The sequence below is a fragment of the Sebastes fasciatus genome, chromosome 19 (genome assembly GCF_043250625.1).
Source record: "Sebastes fasciatus isolate fSebFas1 chromosome 19, fSebFas1.pri, whole genome shotgun sequence".
NCBI classification, from domain to species: Eukaryota; Metazoa; Chordata; class Actinopteri; order Perciformes; family Sebastidae; genus Sebastes; species Sebastes fasciatus.
Genome location: NC_133813.1, coordinates 19,462,893 through 19,479,160, shown reverse-complemented (window position 1 = coordinate 19,479,160; position 16,268 = coordinate 19,462,893). Strand labels below are relative to the sequence as shown.

General features: G+C 40.8%; 1 protein-coding gene across 2 annotated transcripts in view; it reads left to right on the top strand.

Annotated features, from left to right (window-relative positions):
• The first annotated feature begins 3,971 nt into the window (after positions 1-3,971).
• The window catches only part of sardh (sarcosine dehydrogenase), a 54,356-nt gene continuing 42,059 nt past the window's right edge, over positions 3,972-16,268 (top strand). The window contains exons 1-7 of one of the 2 annotated variants that reach the window (XM_074617231.1): positions 3,972-4,183; positions 6,915-7,104; positions 8,306-8,442; positions 9,057-9,235; positions 11,221-11,400; positions 14,204-14,327; positions 14,548-14,648. In XM_074617231.1, the coding sequence (XP_074473332.1) occupies positions 6,920-7,104; positions 8,306-8,442; positions 9,057-9,235; positions 11,221-11,400; positions 14,204-14,327; positions 14,548-14,648 (906 nt within the window). In that variant the 5' untranslated portion in view covers positions 3,972-4,183; positions 6,915-6,919. Of the gene's footprint in view, positions 4,184-6,903; positions 7,105-8,305; positions 8,443-9,056; positions 9,236-11,220; positions 11,401-14,203; positions 14,328-14,547; positions 14,649-16,268 lie in introns of both variants that reach the window. The other variant, XM_074617232.1, reaches the window with a different exon arrangement.

Sequence of the window (16,268 nt, the reverse complement as noted above, 5' to 3'; positions counted from 1 at the left end):
CTAGACTTTTGCTCCTCATCATGGCTCTGTTTTCAGGCTTTAAAAAATCTAATCACGGGTCATTTCAGAGAGAGAGCGTTCCTATTGGCTGTTCATTCATGTGGGTGGTGCTGAACCAGCCTGAAAAACAGCCTATGCTTCAACCGATTTCAAAGACGGTTGTAAAGTAACCACAGAACACCCCTTGGTTGTGTGCACATCATCAACGTTTGATGATGTCATGAGTTTTGGCTGCTTTTTGGTAGTTTTTGCTATAATCGCTTTCAGGCGAAATTATAATATAATTATAATCATCATCATCAACCATTGCTTATTCAGGTAAAATTTACTGAACATTAATAGGCAAGTGGCAATAGGCAAAAAAACTAGACTTGTGCATCTCCTCATGGCTTTGGCCATTCACAGGTCATTTCAGACAGAGAGCATTCCTATTGGCTGTTCATTCAACGGAGGCAGCTGTCAATCGTTCGCGAACTCCGATCAAAAGGTAAAACTAGGCAGCGCTGATCATATATGAATCCATATTCTGTTACTGTAAAGCCTATTTCTCTCCTCAAATGTTTTCAGAAACATCTTGTAGTGTACTGTTTAGCTGTAAAATGAGAAAGTTTGCTCCGGCTGGTGGGCGGTTCTTGGTATTTCCTCAACTGATCTCAACATGGCGGCCGGTTCAAAAACGTTCTCATTTTACAGCTAAACAGTACACTACAAGATGTTTCTGAAAACATTTGAGGCGAGAAATAGGCATTACAGTAACAGTTGTAACATAATATTGATTCATATTTGATCAGCGCTGCCTAGTTTGACCGTTTGATCGGAGTTTGCGAGTGATTGACAGCTGCTCAGAGACGGTAAGGCTCCAGCTCGGCTCCGATTGGTTGTTTTCCTCCGGTCTGTGAAATCTTGCAGATGCCATTAGGAGCACCGGAGGACACCGGAGGACACAGATGCACATGATTTTTTTTTTTTTCAGTTTACCTGTCTCAGGCACTAATGTACACTATCTGGTTTACGTGGCCTTATTTCCCTCTGGAACACCATGTCCCAGATCAGAATGAATGAACTGTCTATACATCCATCTATCCATACATTATCTTCCGGTTATCCGGGGTCGGGTCGCAGGGGCAGCAGACGCTAAAGATAAGTCCCAACATACAACAAATAGGCCTGCTGTTTGCATAAGTATAGCACACACCCTTGTACATGTACGCGCATGGGAAGATGTGTGTGTACATGCCATGCTGCACTTAGTTCCTAGTTCATAAACTTGGTTATTCAACTACACGACAGGGTTTTGGAGAAGACAACAAGGTTCAAAGGTTGGTGTAGAGCAGTGCAGCGGTGCAGACACTCATAGATAAAGTAGAGGGACTGGCTGCAGCTCTTAGATTAACTCTTCGCCTGCTCCAGGCTGTATGAACTGGAGAGAACCTCCTCTCGCAGGAGGGAACCTGAACTCAGCGCCTTATTGGCTGCTAACTTGGAGGTCAACTCGGCAGGCGGAGCATTGCATGTGGCTCAGTGCTACAGAGCATATATGGTTTCATAATGTTTAGCTGTGTATAGGCAGGGTTGTTTCGGGTTTGAAAATCTCTTCACACCGTTTATTCCCCCACACTACAAGATTATCACGACTATGCTTCCAACGCCTCACACACAAACTCTTCATTCATCACGTCCTATGCAGATCTGATGTTCCACTTCTGCTTGGTTTGCTCTCTAGACTGTGAGAACTCTCAGGAACAGCTGCTACCCTAACACACACCACAACCACACAGTTTATTTAACTGAATCTGAATAGAACAAATCGACTGCTTGTAATTCGCCTTTGGCGATGTTCTTGCGCTGAACATTCTCATAAAGGATTTGCATTCTCGTCTCACGTGAACAGCAGTTACCTGGATGTAACTCCAGATCTATGAGTACGTGTACAGCCCTCTAACTGGCTTCGCCATTGACTTTCCACATCCTGAGGCAGATCAGGTGGTAGAATGAATGCGCTATAAAAAAGCGGCACAACCGTCTGCTCCCTTTTGAGCTCGGCGACTGACGACAGAGGCCAGCTGGGCATGCAGTTAGAGAGCTAAGCATGTGCTCATAGAACTGGAGTTACATCCAGGTAACTACTATTACTATTTTGTACATTCCTCTAACAGGCTATTGGTTAATACCTGAGGCAAAGGCTGTTAGGAATGTCCCCTGAGCGGTCAGAGGAGCCGGATCAGCACCATGGTCCTGGATTGGCTCCTGGTTACAGCTGATCCAAGTCGCCGCCATCCGAGTCTGACCCCTATACCATCCGGTGCCAGGGCCCACTCTGACTGTATTGTTTCGGCCTCAGAAGCAGAAGTATGTTGAGCAAGCTGGTGGGCCATGCTGGATGAGCGAACACGTCACCCCACCTGAGTTAGGTGGAGAAGAAGCAACCCCATCCTAGGTGGCGTGCTACTCATGCACGTGTATTATAACCAGCCTGAAAAAAACCCTTTGCTTCAACCGGCTTCAAAGACGGTTGTAAAGTAACCACAGAACACCCCTTGGTTATGTGCACATCATCAACGTCTGATGATGTCATGAGTTTGGGCTGCTTTTGTTTTTGCTATAATCGCTTTCAGGCGAAATTATAATATAATTATAATCATCATCATCAACCATTGCTTATTCAGGTAAAATTGACTGAACATTAAAGTGGCAATAGGCAAAAAAACTAGACTTCTGCATCTCCTCATGGCTTTGGCCATTCACAGGTCATTTCAGACTGAGAGCGTTCCTATTGGCTGTTCATTCAACGGAGGCAGCTGTCAATCGTTTGCGAACTCCGATCAAAAGGTAAATCTAAGCAGCGCTGATCATATAAGAATCCATATTCTGTTACTGTAAAGCCTATTGTTTCTCAAATGTTTTCAGAAACATCTTGTAGTGTACTGTTTAGCTGTAAAATGAGAAAGTTTGCTCCGGCTGGTGGGTGGTGCTTGGTATTTCCTCAACTGATCTCAACATGGCAGCCGGGGCACAAACTTTCTTATTTTACAGCTAAACAGTACACTACAAGATGTTTCTGAAAACATTTGGCGCAAGAAATAGGCATTACAGTAACAGAATATTGATTAATATTTGATCAACGCTGCCTTGTTTGACCTTTTGATTGGAGTTTGCAAGTGATTGACAGCTGCTCAGAGACGGCAAGGCTCCAGCTCGGCTCTGATTGGTTGTTTTCCTCCGGTCTGTGAAATCTTGCAAATGCCATTAGGAGCACTGGAGGACACCGATATGGCACATGATTTTTTTTCAGATTACCTGTCTCATGTACTACTGTCAGGATATAGAGACCGTTTTATAAAAATAACTCTTTAAATCAATTCTACCAACTGATGCTTTAATGAAATTGGTGCTGCAGTAATTGGAGGGATGTGGCATGCTGTCAAGCCACAACTAAACATTGCACCACACACTTACAAAGTATTCTATGTATTTACTGTGAAGCGCTCCATAAGTATGTGTGTGTGTGGTGTGTGCGTGCGTGCATGTGTGCGGATGGGTGTATATTCTCTTATATTCATTTTATAATTGTGAAAGTATTCCCTACCTCATATTTTATCGTACAATTTGCCATTGCTGCTGCTATATTTATAATGTTTATAATGATGATTATATTTTACTTCATTATTGTTATTCAATTGATCATTGATCGATTGTCTATTATACAGGGATGAGAGAGTAACAAACAGGAACAAAGAATCTCACTGCCATGTCAATGTGTATGTGATCAATAAACTCAAACTTGAACTTGAACTATGCATGGCAGATCCCTATTATGTTTTGTGCAACCAGCATCAATCACTCAATCAATCAATCAATTAATCAATCAATCAATCAATTCAACTTTATTTCAGATAGGTCCATATCAGATAAAAAAAAAAATCAAGCATGCTTGAGTGACTGCTGATGGGTGGGATCAAAACAGGAAGTCCGCTGCAGCTCACTTTTCTAACAGCTCCAGAGCAGCAGCTCCTCTGCCACACTGTGAAAACGCCGACTGTCTCTGATATTTACACAAGTATTTAGACATTTTTCGCGACTCTAATCCCGTTTTCCTGCAAACTGCTTCACCTTTTTTTTATTATTTACATCTCGCATCGTGTGAATTTGACTTGACAGTCGGAAACAGTCGGAACTGAGTGTTGTAAGTATGCATGCATATGGAAACCGAGCTGCTGCTCTCATGCAACAGAGTTACTACTGCATGATACAAGTTGCAGGTTTTGGTGACGTTGTTCTTCTATTCAATGCTTGTCGGTGTGAGACAGCATATTATGCATCTATGCCACGTTATAGCTTGCAGCTGCTCGGGTTGTTATTTTGGGACGTGGCTGTTTACATGCTATAGTGTGTGTGTGCAGTCTGTTCAATGGGCATGCTGCAATATGCGCTGCGATTATGTGCTGATGTGTTCATACTCTCAAGTTAAGTGACTCCGGGTGTTGTGAACGCCATAAGATATGAACTGGTATTAAAACGTGTCAGTGCACAAGAAGCCAAAACAACTGCACTGCTGCACTTTAGTGGCCAGTTTGAAGTTTCTTGCGGGTTTTTTCAACTCGCTGTCAAGCTGTTTGGAGGTTGCATAAGTCTGAAGTACAGTAAGGCTAAAGTCTTAAGGCCAAGTCATGAATGAGCACCTGAGTGTTTACAAGCTGACACACGTCACCCTAAACCTTTTATTCATTTGTGGTTAAACAAATTTGCATAGTTTTTACTTATTTATATGTGTATGTATGTATATGTATATATATATATATATATATATATATGTATATATATATATGTGTGTGTGTGTGTGTGTGTATATATATATATATGTGTCTGTGTATACATATATAAATATATATGTGTATATATATATGTGTGTGTATATATATATATGTGTGTATATATATATATATGTGTATATATGTATATGTGTGTGTGTGTATATATATATATGTGTGTATATATATGTATATATGTGTATATATATATATGTGTATATGTATGTGTGTATATATATTCTTTCTTTTCTATTATTTTTTACTTTCTCCTTTTTTTATTATTTTTATTTTTTTTAATTTTCTTCACTTGTATTTATCACAATTGTAACTACTGTTATTTTGTTATCATATATGCTAAGTTTATTCATGCAATTATCTTACGGGGGGATCAATGTGTAATGCTGTCTGTATTGATTGTGTTCTATCATTTGTGAGGGAAAAAAGGGGAAAAAACTCAAATATATTGTTTAAAAAAAAAATGCAGACAGGTTTAGTCAGTAGCAGTAGCCTACAGGGCGTGGTAGTCTATTAGGCACATTTCAGGAACATTCACATACCAGCTAAATAACTAAATAATTATTAGTGTAGTGGCCATGCCCCAAGTTCCTAGACAACTATATCTTCCATGTATCTCAGTTCTGTAATGTTACAGTGGAGGAGAAAGCATTGACACAGCAGCAATTTTATATTAAACCTGCAGTAGTCAGAATGTTTTTGGCATCATTGGGCAAAAGTTCCGTAATAACCTTTCAGCATATTGTAATACAAGTGTTCTGAGAGAAAACTAGACTTCTGCAGCTCCTCATGGCTCTGTTTTCAGGCCTTAAAAAAATCAATCTTGTGACGGGACACTTTGGCCATTCGCAGGTCATTTCAAAGAGAGAGCGTTCCTATTGGCTGTTCATTCAACAAGGCAGCTGTCAATCACTCGCGAACTCCGATCAAAAGGTCAAACTGGGTGGCGCAGATCAAATATGAATCAATATTCTGTTACTGTAATGCCTATTTTGTGCCTCAAATGTTTCCAGAAACATTTTGTAGTGTACTGTTTAGCTGTAAAATGAGAAAGTTTGCGTCTGCTGGTGGGCGGTGCTTGGTATTTCCTCAACTGATCTCAACATGGCTGCCAGGTCATAAACTTTCTCATTTTACAGCTGCCTAGTTTCACCGTTTGATCGGAGTTCGAGAGTGATTGACAGCTGCTCAGAGACGGCAAGGCTCCAGCTCGGCTCTGACTGGTTGTTTTCCTCCGGTCTGTGAAATCTTGCAGATGCCATTAGGAGCACCGGAGGACACAGAGGCACATGATTTTTTTCAGATTACCTGTCTCATGCACTACTGTCAAGATATAGTGACCGTTTTATAAAACTAACTTTTTAAAATCATATTTGCTCCATTTCTACCCACTGCAGCTTTAAGTAGCTGACAATAGGCTGCTGTCATTCATTGACCTTGTTACAGGTGCAGCTTAATCTTTTTTTAGTGATAAGGTGACCCTTGATCTTCATAGAGGAATTTTGTTTTCCGCATTTGCTGACTGGAACTGGAGTTAAAATAACATTATCTCAAACCATCAGTCTCGCTTGACTTTTCTTGGATCTTTCCACCATATTGTGTATAAAACAATGCACAATTCAATTTGGTGTAGGGGAGAACGGGGTCGGTCGCCACACTTTTACTTTCATTGGAACCCCTCAAAAACTGCAGTCAATATTTTGTTACTGTTATGCCTATTTCTAACCTCAAATGTTTTCAGAAACATCTTGTAGTGTACTGTTTAGCTGTAAATGAGAAAGTTTGCTCCGGCTGGTGGGCGGTGCTTGTATTTCCTCAACTGATCTCAACATGGTTGCCGGTTCAAACCCCTTTTAATTACTATAAATAAGTGTGACATATCCTCTGCAACCAGAACAAGCAGATACAGAATATACAGAATACATGTGTGTATACATTTCCTTGCAGTTCAGAAATGTTTTTCTGTAAAGAACTTTGAAACCGGTTGCATTATACATTTCTTTACCATGACCTTACTTTACTATGACAATACAATCCACTTATGTTTCTACAATATCACTTTGTCCCTTTGTGTCCCCTGACTGACCACAGGGGCCATGGCCTTCCTTGGGAGCGCAGTTCGGCGGGTGGTGTCGGCAGTGCGGCCTCCTCTCTCTCCCTTGTGCCGGACGACCGCTCGGTCCTACAGCTCAGAGCCCACCAAGGAAAAAAGTGTTCCCTATGAGAAGATACTCAAACAAGAGGCTGGAGCCTCCTCTGGACCCACTAAACCTTTACCCAGGTTAGTTTATGGATGCATTGTGTTTACTGTATTATGTGCTGTAAAAATGACCGTTGACTTCCAGTAGTTTTTGCAATTCAAGACTTCTAAGAATTCTTACAACATGAGATGATTTGGCATGACTAATAGCACACAGCTGGGTAAGTTGAGGGTTTGTTTAATGGATCAATACAGGACCAGCTGATGGAGTAATAATGATCATGATGACCTCTGCAAGGCCTGAACAGACTGTAGGAACTCTTTGGATCACTCAGGTCTGGAAACGATCTGAAAACAAAGACATTTGATTGCCAGTTTAATAAATATATAAAATTAAAAAAAATAATAATAATTTTAACTTCAGGCGGAAAAATCTTTATAGCAATAGGTCAGTATTTTCGGGAATGTGTTTATTTGCTTTCTTGCCGCGAATTTGATGAGAAGACCGATACCACTCTCATATCTGTCCGTTAAATATGAAGCAACAGCTATTAGCCAGTTAGCTTAGCTTAGTATAGAGACTGGAGACTGATTTCCCAAAATATTATGAGCATTAATACAGCAGCAAACAACTATTTGCTATGTAAAGACATAGTGGAGTAATGGCTACCTGAGCAGAGAATGAAGTCACTCTCTCTGTGTGTGTTGTAATCCAAGCTTCTCTGTGCCCGTTCGGGGCCCCGCAAACGCTGCTTGCAGTGTTCTTGAGAACCGCTTATTGCCCGTTGACTCCAGGGAAGTGAAGAAGAGTTTGTTTGTAACGTTAGTATATCCAGCATCCAGCAGCAAATGTGAACTGCAGTCTTTAGCCCTTCTCAGACTGAGATTCTGCAGTAGTGCCATGAATAAGATCCGCTGATTATGCCGGTTTTGCTTTTTCACACTGAACCAAACAACGATGGCCGGTTTGTGATTTAACTGATCACAGATAACGCACTGATAATGTCCCTACCGACGTCGTCGCTGCGGAACAGCACTGTTGCCGATTTTTTCACTGTTAGTGCTGTTAGCAGCTGTCACCATGTTGAGAACTGTGTGGAGGCAATAGTTACACTCTATGCTATTTCGTATTTAGTACCTTTAAGTAACTAAAATTACCTTTTTTGTTTCTGACTTTTCAGTGAATGGTTTCGCTGGTTTGAGTTTTAAGTGACGTCGTTCTTATCCCACTTTGAAAGTCATGTTCTCAGCTCACCATGTGGTTATCTGCCACCTGCCTCAGGTCAGCGGATGTGGTGGTGATCGGAGGAGGCAGTCTGGGCTGTCAGACAGTCTACCACCTGGCTAAAATGGGGATGACCAACGTAGTTCTGCTGGAGAGAGACAGACTGACTGCTGGCACCACCTGGCACACTGCAGGTAACAAACCGTACGGAATAAGGACAGATGTAAGGAGTACTTCTAAGTGCACTGTTATGGCGCGTTTCCACTGCATGGTACGGCTCCGATCGACTCGACTCACTTTTGGTACTTTTCTCTAATTCGTTTTCCACTGCGGATAGACCCACCTCAGTGTAGGCAGGTTGAGTGAATAAAAAATATTAAAGGTAGCTTGGCTACTTGGTTTTGTGCAAGATGTCCTGTGTTGTGCTAGGTCTCTCTGACCAATCAGTGGTCAGTGTTTTAACTCCACCTTCTAGGATTGGCTCAGCTTGCTCGGAACCTTGACCGAGATGGTACCAAAAAAAGTACCAGGTGCTATCTACAACTTTTGCTAATGTTTAATGAACTTACCTGAACTGGACTGTTTGGTGGAAACGCGGCTTTACAGATACTGTTTAAACCATCCACCCTGACTCTTACTCTACACTGCCTACATTATCTTTGTTCTCTATCTCCCGTTCTTCAAGTCTGGATAAGGTCTCTGCAGATAAAGTACCCACAGTTGTGTGTTTGTATGTTCACCTGCACACTGTACAGTACATGGCATGCATTTGTTTGTAAATCCTCCGATGTGTGTGTCTGTTCACTAGGCCTGCTGTGGCAGCTCCGTCCCAGTGATGTAGAGGTAGAGCTCTTAGCCCACACCAGGAATGTGATCAGCAAAGACCTGGAGGAGGAGACGGGTCTCCACACAGGCTGGATCCAGAACGGAGGACTCTTCATCGCCTCCAACAAGCAGAGGCTGGACGAGTACAAGCGCCTCATGTCGGTAAGAATCGAGATGTTTTTGGCCACTGTGAGGAAAATATCTTTGCATTGAGATAATGAGTTAGTATAATTAAAGGCTTATTGCATGTACATGTTTGTACAGTGCAAGGGTTTAACTGGCGTAACTGGTTTTCACGTGATAAAATATCAACATTTGAACAACCATATCAGAACTTGTCCTACATTACATCCGGCAGTCTGACAATATCACATCTTTCAAATCCCTCCTGAAAACCCACCTGTTTAAACTGGCCTACTCTCTCTAGAACTCATCATCACCCATCCTATGTGTTTGTACAAATATGTCTCTGTCATGTCCTGTTGTTTTTATATTGTTTTTTATCTGTCTATGTTTTAACAGATTTTTGTAAGGTGTCCTTGGGTGTCCAGAAAGGCGCCACTAAATAAAATGTATTATTATTATTATTGAGCCTAGGTCATTTGAATATGTAATTAACAGGCACAAGGGGCCGTCATTATAGCTTTAAATGGTTTCCATAGCAACAAGTGTCACTTATTTCACTGCAAAGTAGGTGGCTGCAGACTTCAGACAGAGGAAATAATTTAGTTCTAGAAGTAAAAATGAATCAGCTAAGCAAAATATTCTTGTAAAATTCACACGCATTTATGCTACAAGGAAAAAGCTGTTTGTTCTCTTATGGCCGGGACACACTGGGAACGTGAGCAGCGAGTGACGGCTACCTCGCTGAACTGCTGCTCTGCTACTGCCGGCCGTTTCTGTCTACATAGAGTTTGCCTTTCATAATGGCCATTTCATTTCATCATAAATATAATTTATATTTATTTTGGACAGAAAAAGGTTAAGAAGCGTGTACTCTGTAGTAATAATCCACAATTAAAAGCCGGTACTCTATTCATTTATGGGGCTGTGCAAGTCATTGCATTTTCCCCAACACTGTCTTGCAGATATTTCAGAATAAAAGCCTTGTGTTAAAAAAATGAAGGAATTCTGTCCTCAGAAAAAAATGCTATAGGCTTTTATACTGAAACGGAAACAGAAGTGTTGAGTTAAAAATAAATATGAACTTTTTTTTTATGTCTGTGACATATTCTACAGGTGTAGACATTGAAACTGTAGTAATGTTGCTTGTATGATGTCAATTTACTGTCAAAAGATTATTTTCACTGTCTATTCTTGCTGTGAACCGCGTGCGGCATGCTGAAAAAATAGGCAAAACCTCGAGTCTCGGGCTGTGTTGCTGCTCTAACCTGTTAACATGGGCGCCGAAATAAAATGCAACAGGTTCCGCGACGCACACACGCTGCTTACTTTCCCAGTGTGTCCCGGTCGTTAGCCTGTTTCCAAAGTGGGCTAGCTGTAAATCCGTGGAAGGCTCCACCATGCTGCGTTAGTGCATATAAATGATTGTATTTTCTACTGTGATTTGATTTCTCTAAGTAACACGTTTCTAAAAAAAAAAAATACTGATTGTTTCTGCCAGTTAGGGGGCTTCCAAAAAGTAATGGCTCATAACTAATTGTATTATTGAGGTAATAACCCCTGTTGTCATAATTACTAAAGAGCAATACCTGATAGAAACTTAATGTGTGCGTAAACCACAGGCTCCATCTAGTAAATTAGTGGTTTTGTAAGTATATTAATGGGTTGGAACAAAACTACTCCCTGAGGCTTTAAAACGCAGAGTTAATATTTGGTTATTAATTGCTCAACACACACATGCGCACATTCAGGGAAAGGGCTTTGTTTATCTTGATTATGTGTGTCGGATGTTCAAAGTTCACTTTAAGCTTTACCTAATCAATACATGGTGTGAAACTGATCCAGCCGTGACCAGTGACTATAACTCAGCTCCTCCTGCATATGCTTCAGGGAGTGTTGTGCAAAGTTTTCTCATTTGCTGTAGAATAAAAGTGATACAAGTAACTGATCATCTTTAAATGAAAAAAAAATCTCTCTCAGGCAAGATCATAACAATAAAACATGCCATCTCCCCTCATTCCTAGCTGGGTAAAGTTTATGGTATCGAGTCCTACGTCCTGTCACCTGCGGAGACCAAGGACCTGTATCCTCTGATGAATGTTGACGATCTGTATGGAACCCTGTATGTACCGAAAGATGGCACCATGGACCCAGCAGGCACCTGCACCACCCTGACCAGAGCTGCCTCCGCCCGGGGAGCCACGGTAATGTTCGCTTTTCTTGTTGGGCCAGCAGTATATACAATGTTTTCTTCTATTCAAGGATATGAAGCTGTGTGGCTGGCTGTTGCTTGAACGCTCTAGTTTTTAATACCCTTTTTAATCGCTTGTAGTCTTTAACGCCCTTTTTAAACTTGACGGGTCTGGATATCTAGTTTTAACTTTTAACTGTGTGATGATTACCCCGTTTGGTGGCTAAGCAAGCTGACCAACTTAAACAACTACAATCATGGCTGTGTGTGGAAAATGATCTCCTGGCTTTAAAGGCCCGGACACACCAAGCCCACATCAAAGAACTAGCAGCGACGAAGGCCGACTGTTGCGTCGCCTCACGTCACTTGTGTCTTGGCCAAAAAGTTGCACTCAAACACACCGTAAAGACTACAGCCGACGGCCAGTTAGCACGTACTGTATGTCCTGCACCTGGGTGAGATGTAATAACTCTTCATACCGGCAGGTAGCGGTAGTCTGTATTCATCATTCAGAAACTGGAAGACTGAGGCCTCCGGATATACAAGCCGTTGTTATGATACGTACATGAAATAAAGCGGCGTTTGCCGACCATTTTCACACCACTCTGAAAAATGAAAAGAGCCTTCTGTGTGTGGCTTATTGACTTTACTCGTTTGCTTGTTTTCTTCACTTCGGTTTCTCTTCTCGTGCGCTGATCTGTTTTAGCTGAACAGCCAATTTGTTGCGATTTATCTCACCGACGAGCGCAGCAGCAAAAGCCTCCAACACAGGCAGACTAGTGCCAACAATGCGGGACACACCGCAAAAACCTTGGGCAACAGACACTCATTGACAGCCTGAAATGCTGGTGTGTCAGGGCCTTAAAGGATGAAGTGTGGCCGAGAGTTGGAGCTAAACTCAACTCACTGCAAAATCATTTAACCTAGTGCAAAATGTTCCTGCCGCCACACATTACTGCGGGGACATCCTTGATCTTGTTTTTACTCTGAACTCCCTACATATCTCTTGACTTAGTTTCTGATACAGTTCTACAGTCAATGTTTTCTCAGAAACAAACTATACAGTCTGCCATCTTTAATGAGCACTCTGCAGCTCGGTTCTCAGCTCTATTCTCTGATATGTCCAAGACAATTCCTAAGTTTTCCAATGTTATGACTCCGTTAAGTGGTTTAATGAATTGTGCTCCCAAGCCATTGATACTGTAGCCCAAGTAGTCTTTCCGTCCCCTTGGATAGATGATTCCATTCGACGTCATAGAAGAGATTATAGAAAGGCTAGATGGAAGAAAATCAAACCTCCATGTTCACTACCTTCACATGAAGGAGCTATTAACCATACTCAATCAACTCATCATAGAATTATTCAACCATAGAATGGAACATACAGTTCTGCTTTTCTACCTGCCTTTCCAGTTTAGTGAGCTGCCAGTACTGTTTATATAGCACCCTTATTGGAACAAGATAATCTAGTGTAGATAGCCACGTCGCAACCTATGAGACAACCTTGTGTACAGCTAAACATTAATTGCTGTTTCTTGAATGGCAGTAAATAAATGTGTAACACAACGGCATACTTTTTAAACTGATCCCTATCCTATGTGAGACCTACGTATTTAGCTACAATTGAGGGACACAATGTAGGTTTTACATGTACTGTATATAAATTTAGAGGTAAGCCTTTTTAGTAATAAAATAATAACTTTAGGTTATATGGTGCCTTCTAATGGGGTCGTGTTTACCGTGTTCACGAGAAGAGTCCATATGAATGCCCCCTCTTGTGGTATTCACGACCTTGTAAGTGGAAAGTTTCTGAAAGCTCCGAGTTTACGAGTGGGACGTGTTTGAAATGCTGGAGGCCATGGAAGTTAATTTTTCGGTGCATAATAAGTGAATATATTGTAATTTTAGTCATATATTGTTTTTCTTCGCAATTTTATAATGGGTCTGAGGAAAATTGATATTCCCAACGGCCTCATCTTTTTTCTCTGTTATAATGCCTTTGCATTTCCTGCATTATGTTACCCACCTTATAGCTTGCTAAATTGTTAGCCTCTGTGGCTTCTAGACGCCGACAGTAACGTTAATATTGCCATTGCTTAGCAACGGTGTTCTCAGGTCTTAGCCACTTGAACGCCAAGCACATCGTGTGCACGACTTCCCATGTTGTAATCACAAGCGCATAAGTTTTATTTGAAGGCACTATTAGTCTGACCTTTTGGCCTCATGAAAGTAACTTTTTGGGTAGGTCACTATGGTAACTGAGACTACGCGGCTGCTGGAAAGCAGGCTAAGCTCAGTCTATCAAATCCAAAAATACTATCATAGAAATAAGAACATAATTACCGATAATTGTTCTTAAACAATGATGTCACAATTCCTAGATTACTGCACTTGAAACCACTGAAACCATGTGATCATTGTGTTGCAGAATGTGTGTATTATACTGTTTGTTTTGCTTTGCTTGCTGTTACATGTGAAGAACCTCCGCTGGCATGCACTTTCAAAGAGCTACTTTATATGTTTATAGCTTTTTATAGCATTTTACAGTAATCTATAGTATAGTAATCTTTGAGGAATTGAGAAAAAACGAAGAGGATTATGAAGTACGGCAAAATTGTGATTGACTCAGTAGACTGAACCCCTTCTGCTGTCAGACTTGTGAATCGAAAATCTTTTCACAGCCTCAGTGAGCAGATATTAAAAGGGCTACAATACTATTAGAATGATTTACTGTACAACTCGTCCCTACATTACACACAGCGACTCAGGGTGAAGCAGAGCATGTACACTATCTTTAATGTATATCTTTAAATCAGGTGATCGAGAACTGCCCTGTGACTGGCATCCAAGTGCGGGCAGATGACTTTGGTGTGAAGAGGGTGAAGGCAGTGGAGACCCCTCATGGCACCATCGAGACGCCCTGTGTGGTGAACTGTGCAGGTGAGGTTTTAAAAACATTTTGGTTTCATTTGACATGTATGTGACACAATGTGAGGCATTCCTGATATCAGGAGCATCTGTCTGAGATTGCAGAGGGTTGATACTTAATGCAAAAGAAATAATTTGGTGCAATTTTATTGGTGTTTTTACCCAATTTGCATTTATCTCGATTTAAAGGTTGCATTTTCATGACATTTTTGTCTCTGTTTGTTACATGCAGGTGTGTGGGCCACCAAGCTGGGGGACATGGCTGGAGTCAAGGTGCCTCTTGTTGCGATGCATCATGCCTATGTGGTGACAGAGAGGATTGAAGGCATACAGGTAGGACCTCCATGTGTCATATCTGAACAGCCTGACTGTGGTTCATGATATATTGTGCTAAAAATACAAACAACCATTGGCACACTGTTCTGTAGGCTCTGATAGCATGCTGGCAAATGGCAGGTCTGATTTTGTTATATTTTATTGCTTTTTGGCGCATTGTTGTCAATACAAGACACAAAACTCTTGAGTTAATAAGCCTGAGATGAGGGAAACTCTGGATTTTCAGTTCCAGGAAGAAACTTTGTGAACCTAACCTGCTCACTGGCAGTCTGTTATACATAGCAACGGTCTGTTATAGAGAAATAACAGACCGTAGAATGTCGTGATTGACCAATCGGAATCAAGTATTCAACAAAGCGGTGTAATAAAGCATAAAAATTAGCGGAGGTTTACTGTATATCGGAATCAAAATCCTGCTAGGATATTAGTTTGTTACTCAGGACTGTATAAAATGACCACTTTTATGCACAGTCAGTCATTTCTTTGAACAGCTGTTTTTACCCTCACATTCAGTCAGATTAAAGCTGAATGTAGGCTACAGCCTAATACACAGTCAGCTTTCACCACTTTATCATCTATTAAGGAAATGTAAGTCTAGATCTTGTAATGTAAGTCTAGACAATGACTTAATGGACAACGCTGAATAAAACCTTATTGTATTATTGACACTTTTCCCTGCTCTATGATGAGAAATGTGCACAGTCCGCATATACATACATGCATTAATATCTCTAGGTCCACTAGATTAAAAGGGAGGCTCTGCCTTTTATTTACCTGTTGCCATGGTGAATCATAGTATTGGAGCTCCACTGTGATGGCTTTTGTCATTTACTATGCACAAGCTTAACTCTACAGTAAACATAATCAGATTTGATTGAACTGACTCTGATCAGCTGTTCTGGAACCAAAAACACTGTTCATCATCAGGGTTCATCAGCTCAGAGTTCGTTAAACCTGATTTCTGAACAGGGTCCAGAAGATTGACGAGGTTCCTGATTACAACAGCACTATTTGTGTCGTTTATTTATTTGTTTTTGTGGCTCATACAGTGTGAAGAAATAAGATACGATAAGCCTTTATTGATGTTCAGGTGTTACATCAGCAGAAAGACTGAATAAGTACAAATAAATAGAGAAGTAAAAATATAAAAAATTAAAACAAAATTAAAAAAATAGAGAGGTAAAAATATAAATAAGAATACATTAAATAAAATAAAATAAAATAGAATAAAGAGGAATATACAACGGGTGTAAGAGTAGAAACTACACAAAACTTTACAAGAATGAACAAGAGGAAGTAATGACAAACTTAGCAAGTTAAAGTGACAAGTTACAAGATAAAGTGACACGGTAAGATTAATAGCATATCTAGTATAAATGTAAACAATGTGCACCACTAATATGTACTGTTGTCTGTGTTAATATAGCAAATAGACGTTCCCACAGAGACAGACATCCCTTCATCTGTGTGTATTAAGTCTGTATGACCAGCAGGGGGCACTGTGGCATCATAGATTTCCACCTTTAATGGTCTAGACTGCTCTTAATGAGTGTTGGAATGATGTGTGTGCTTTTTGAGGAAGGGAAATTGTTTAATTTGCATCCTTTTAATGCTGAT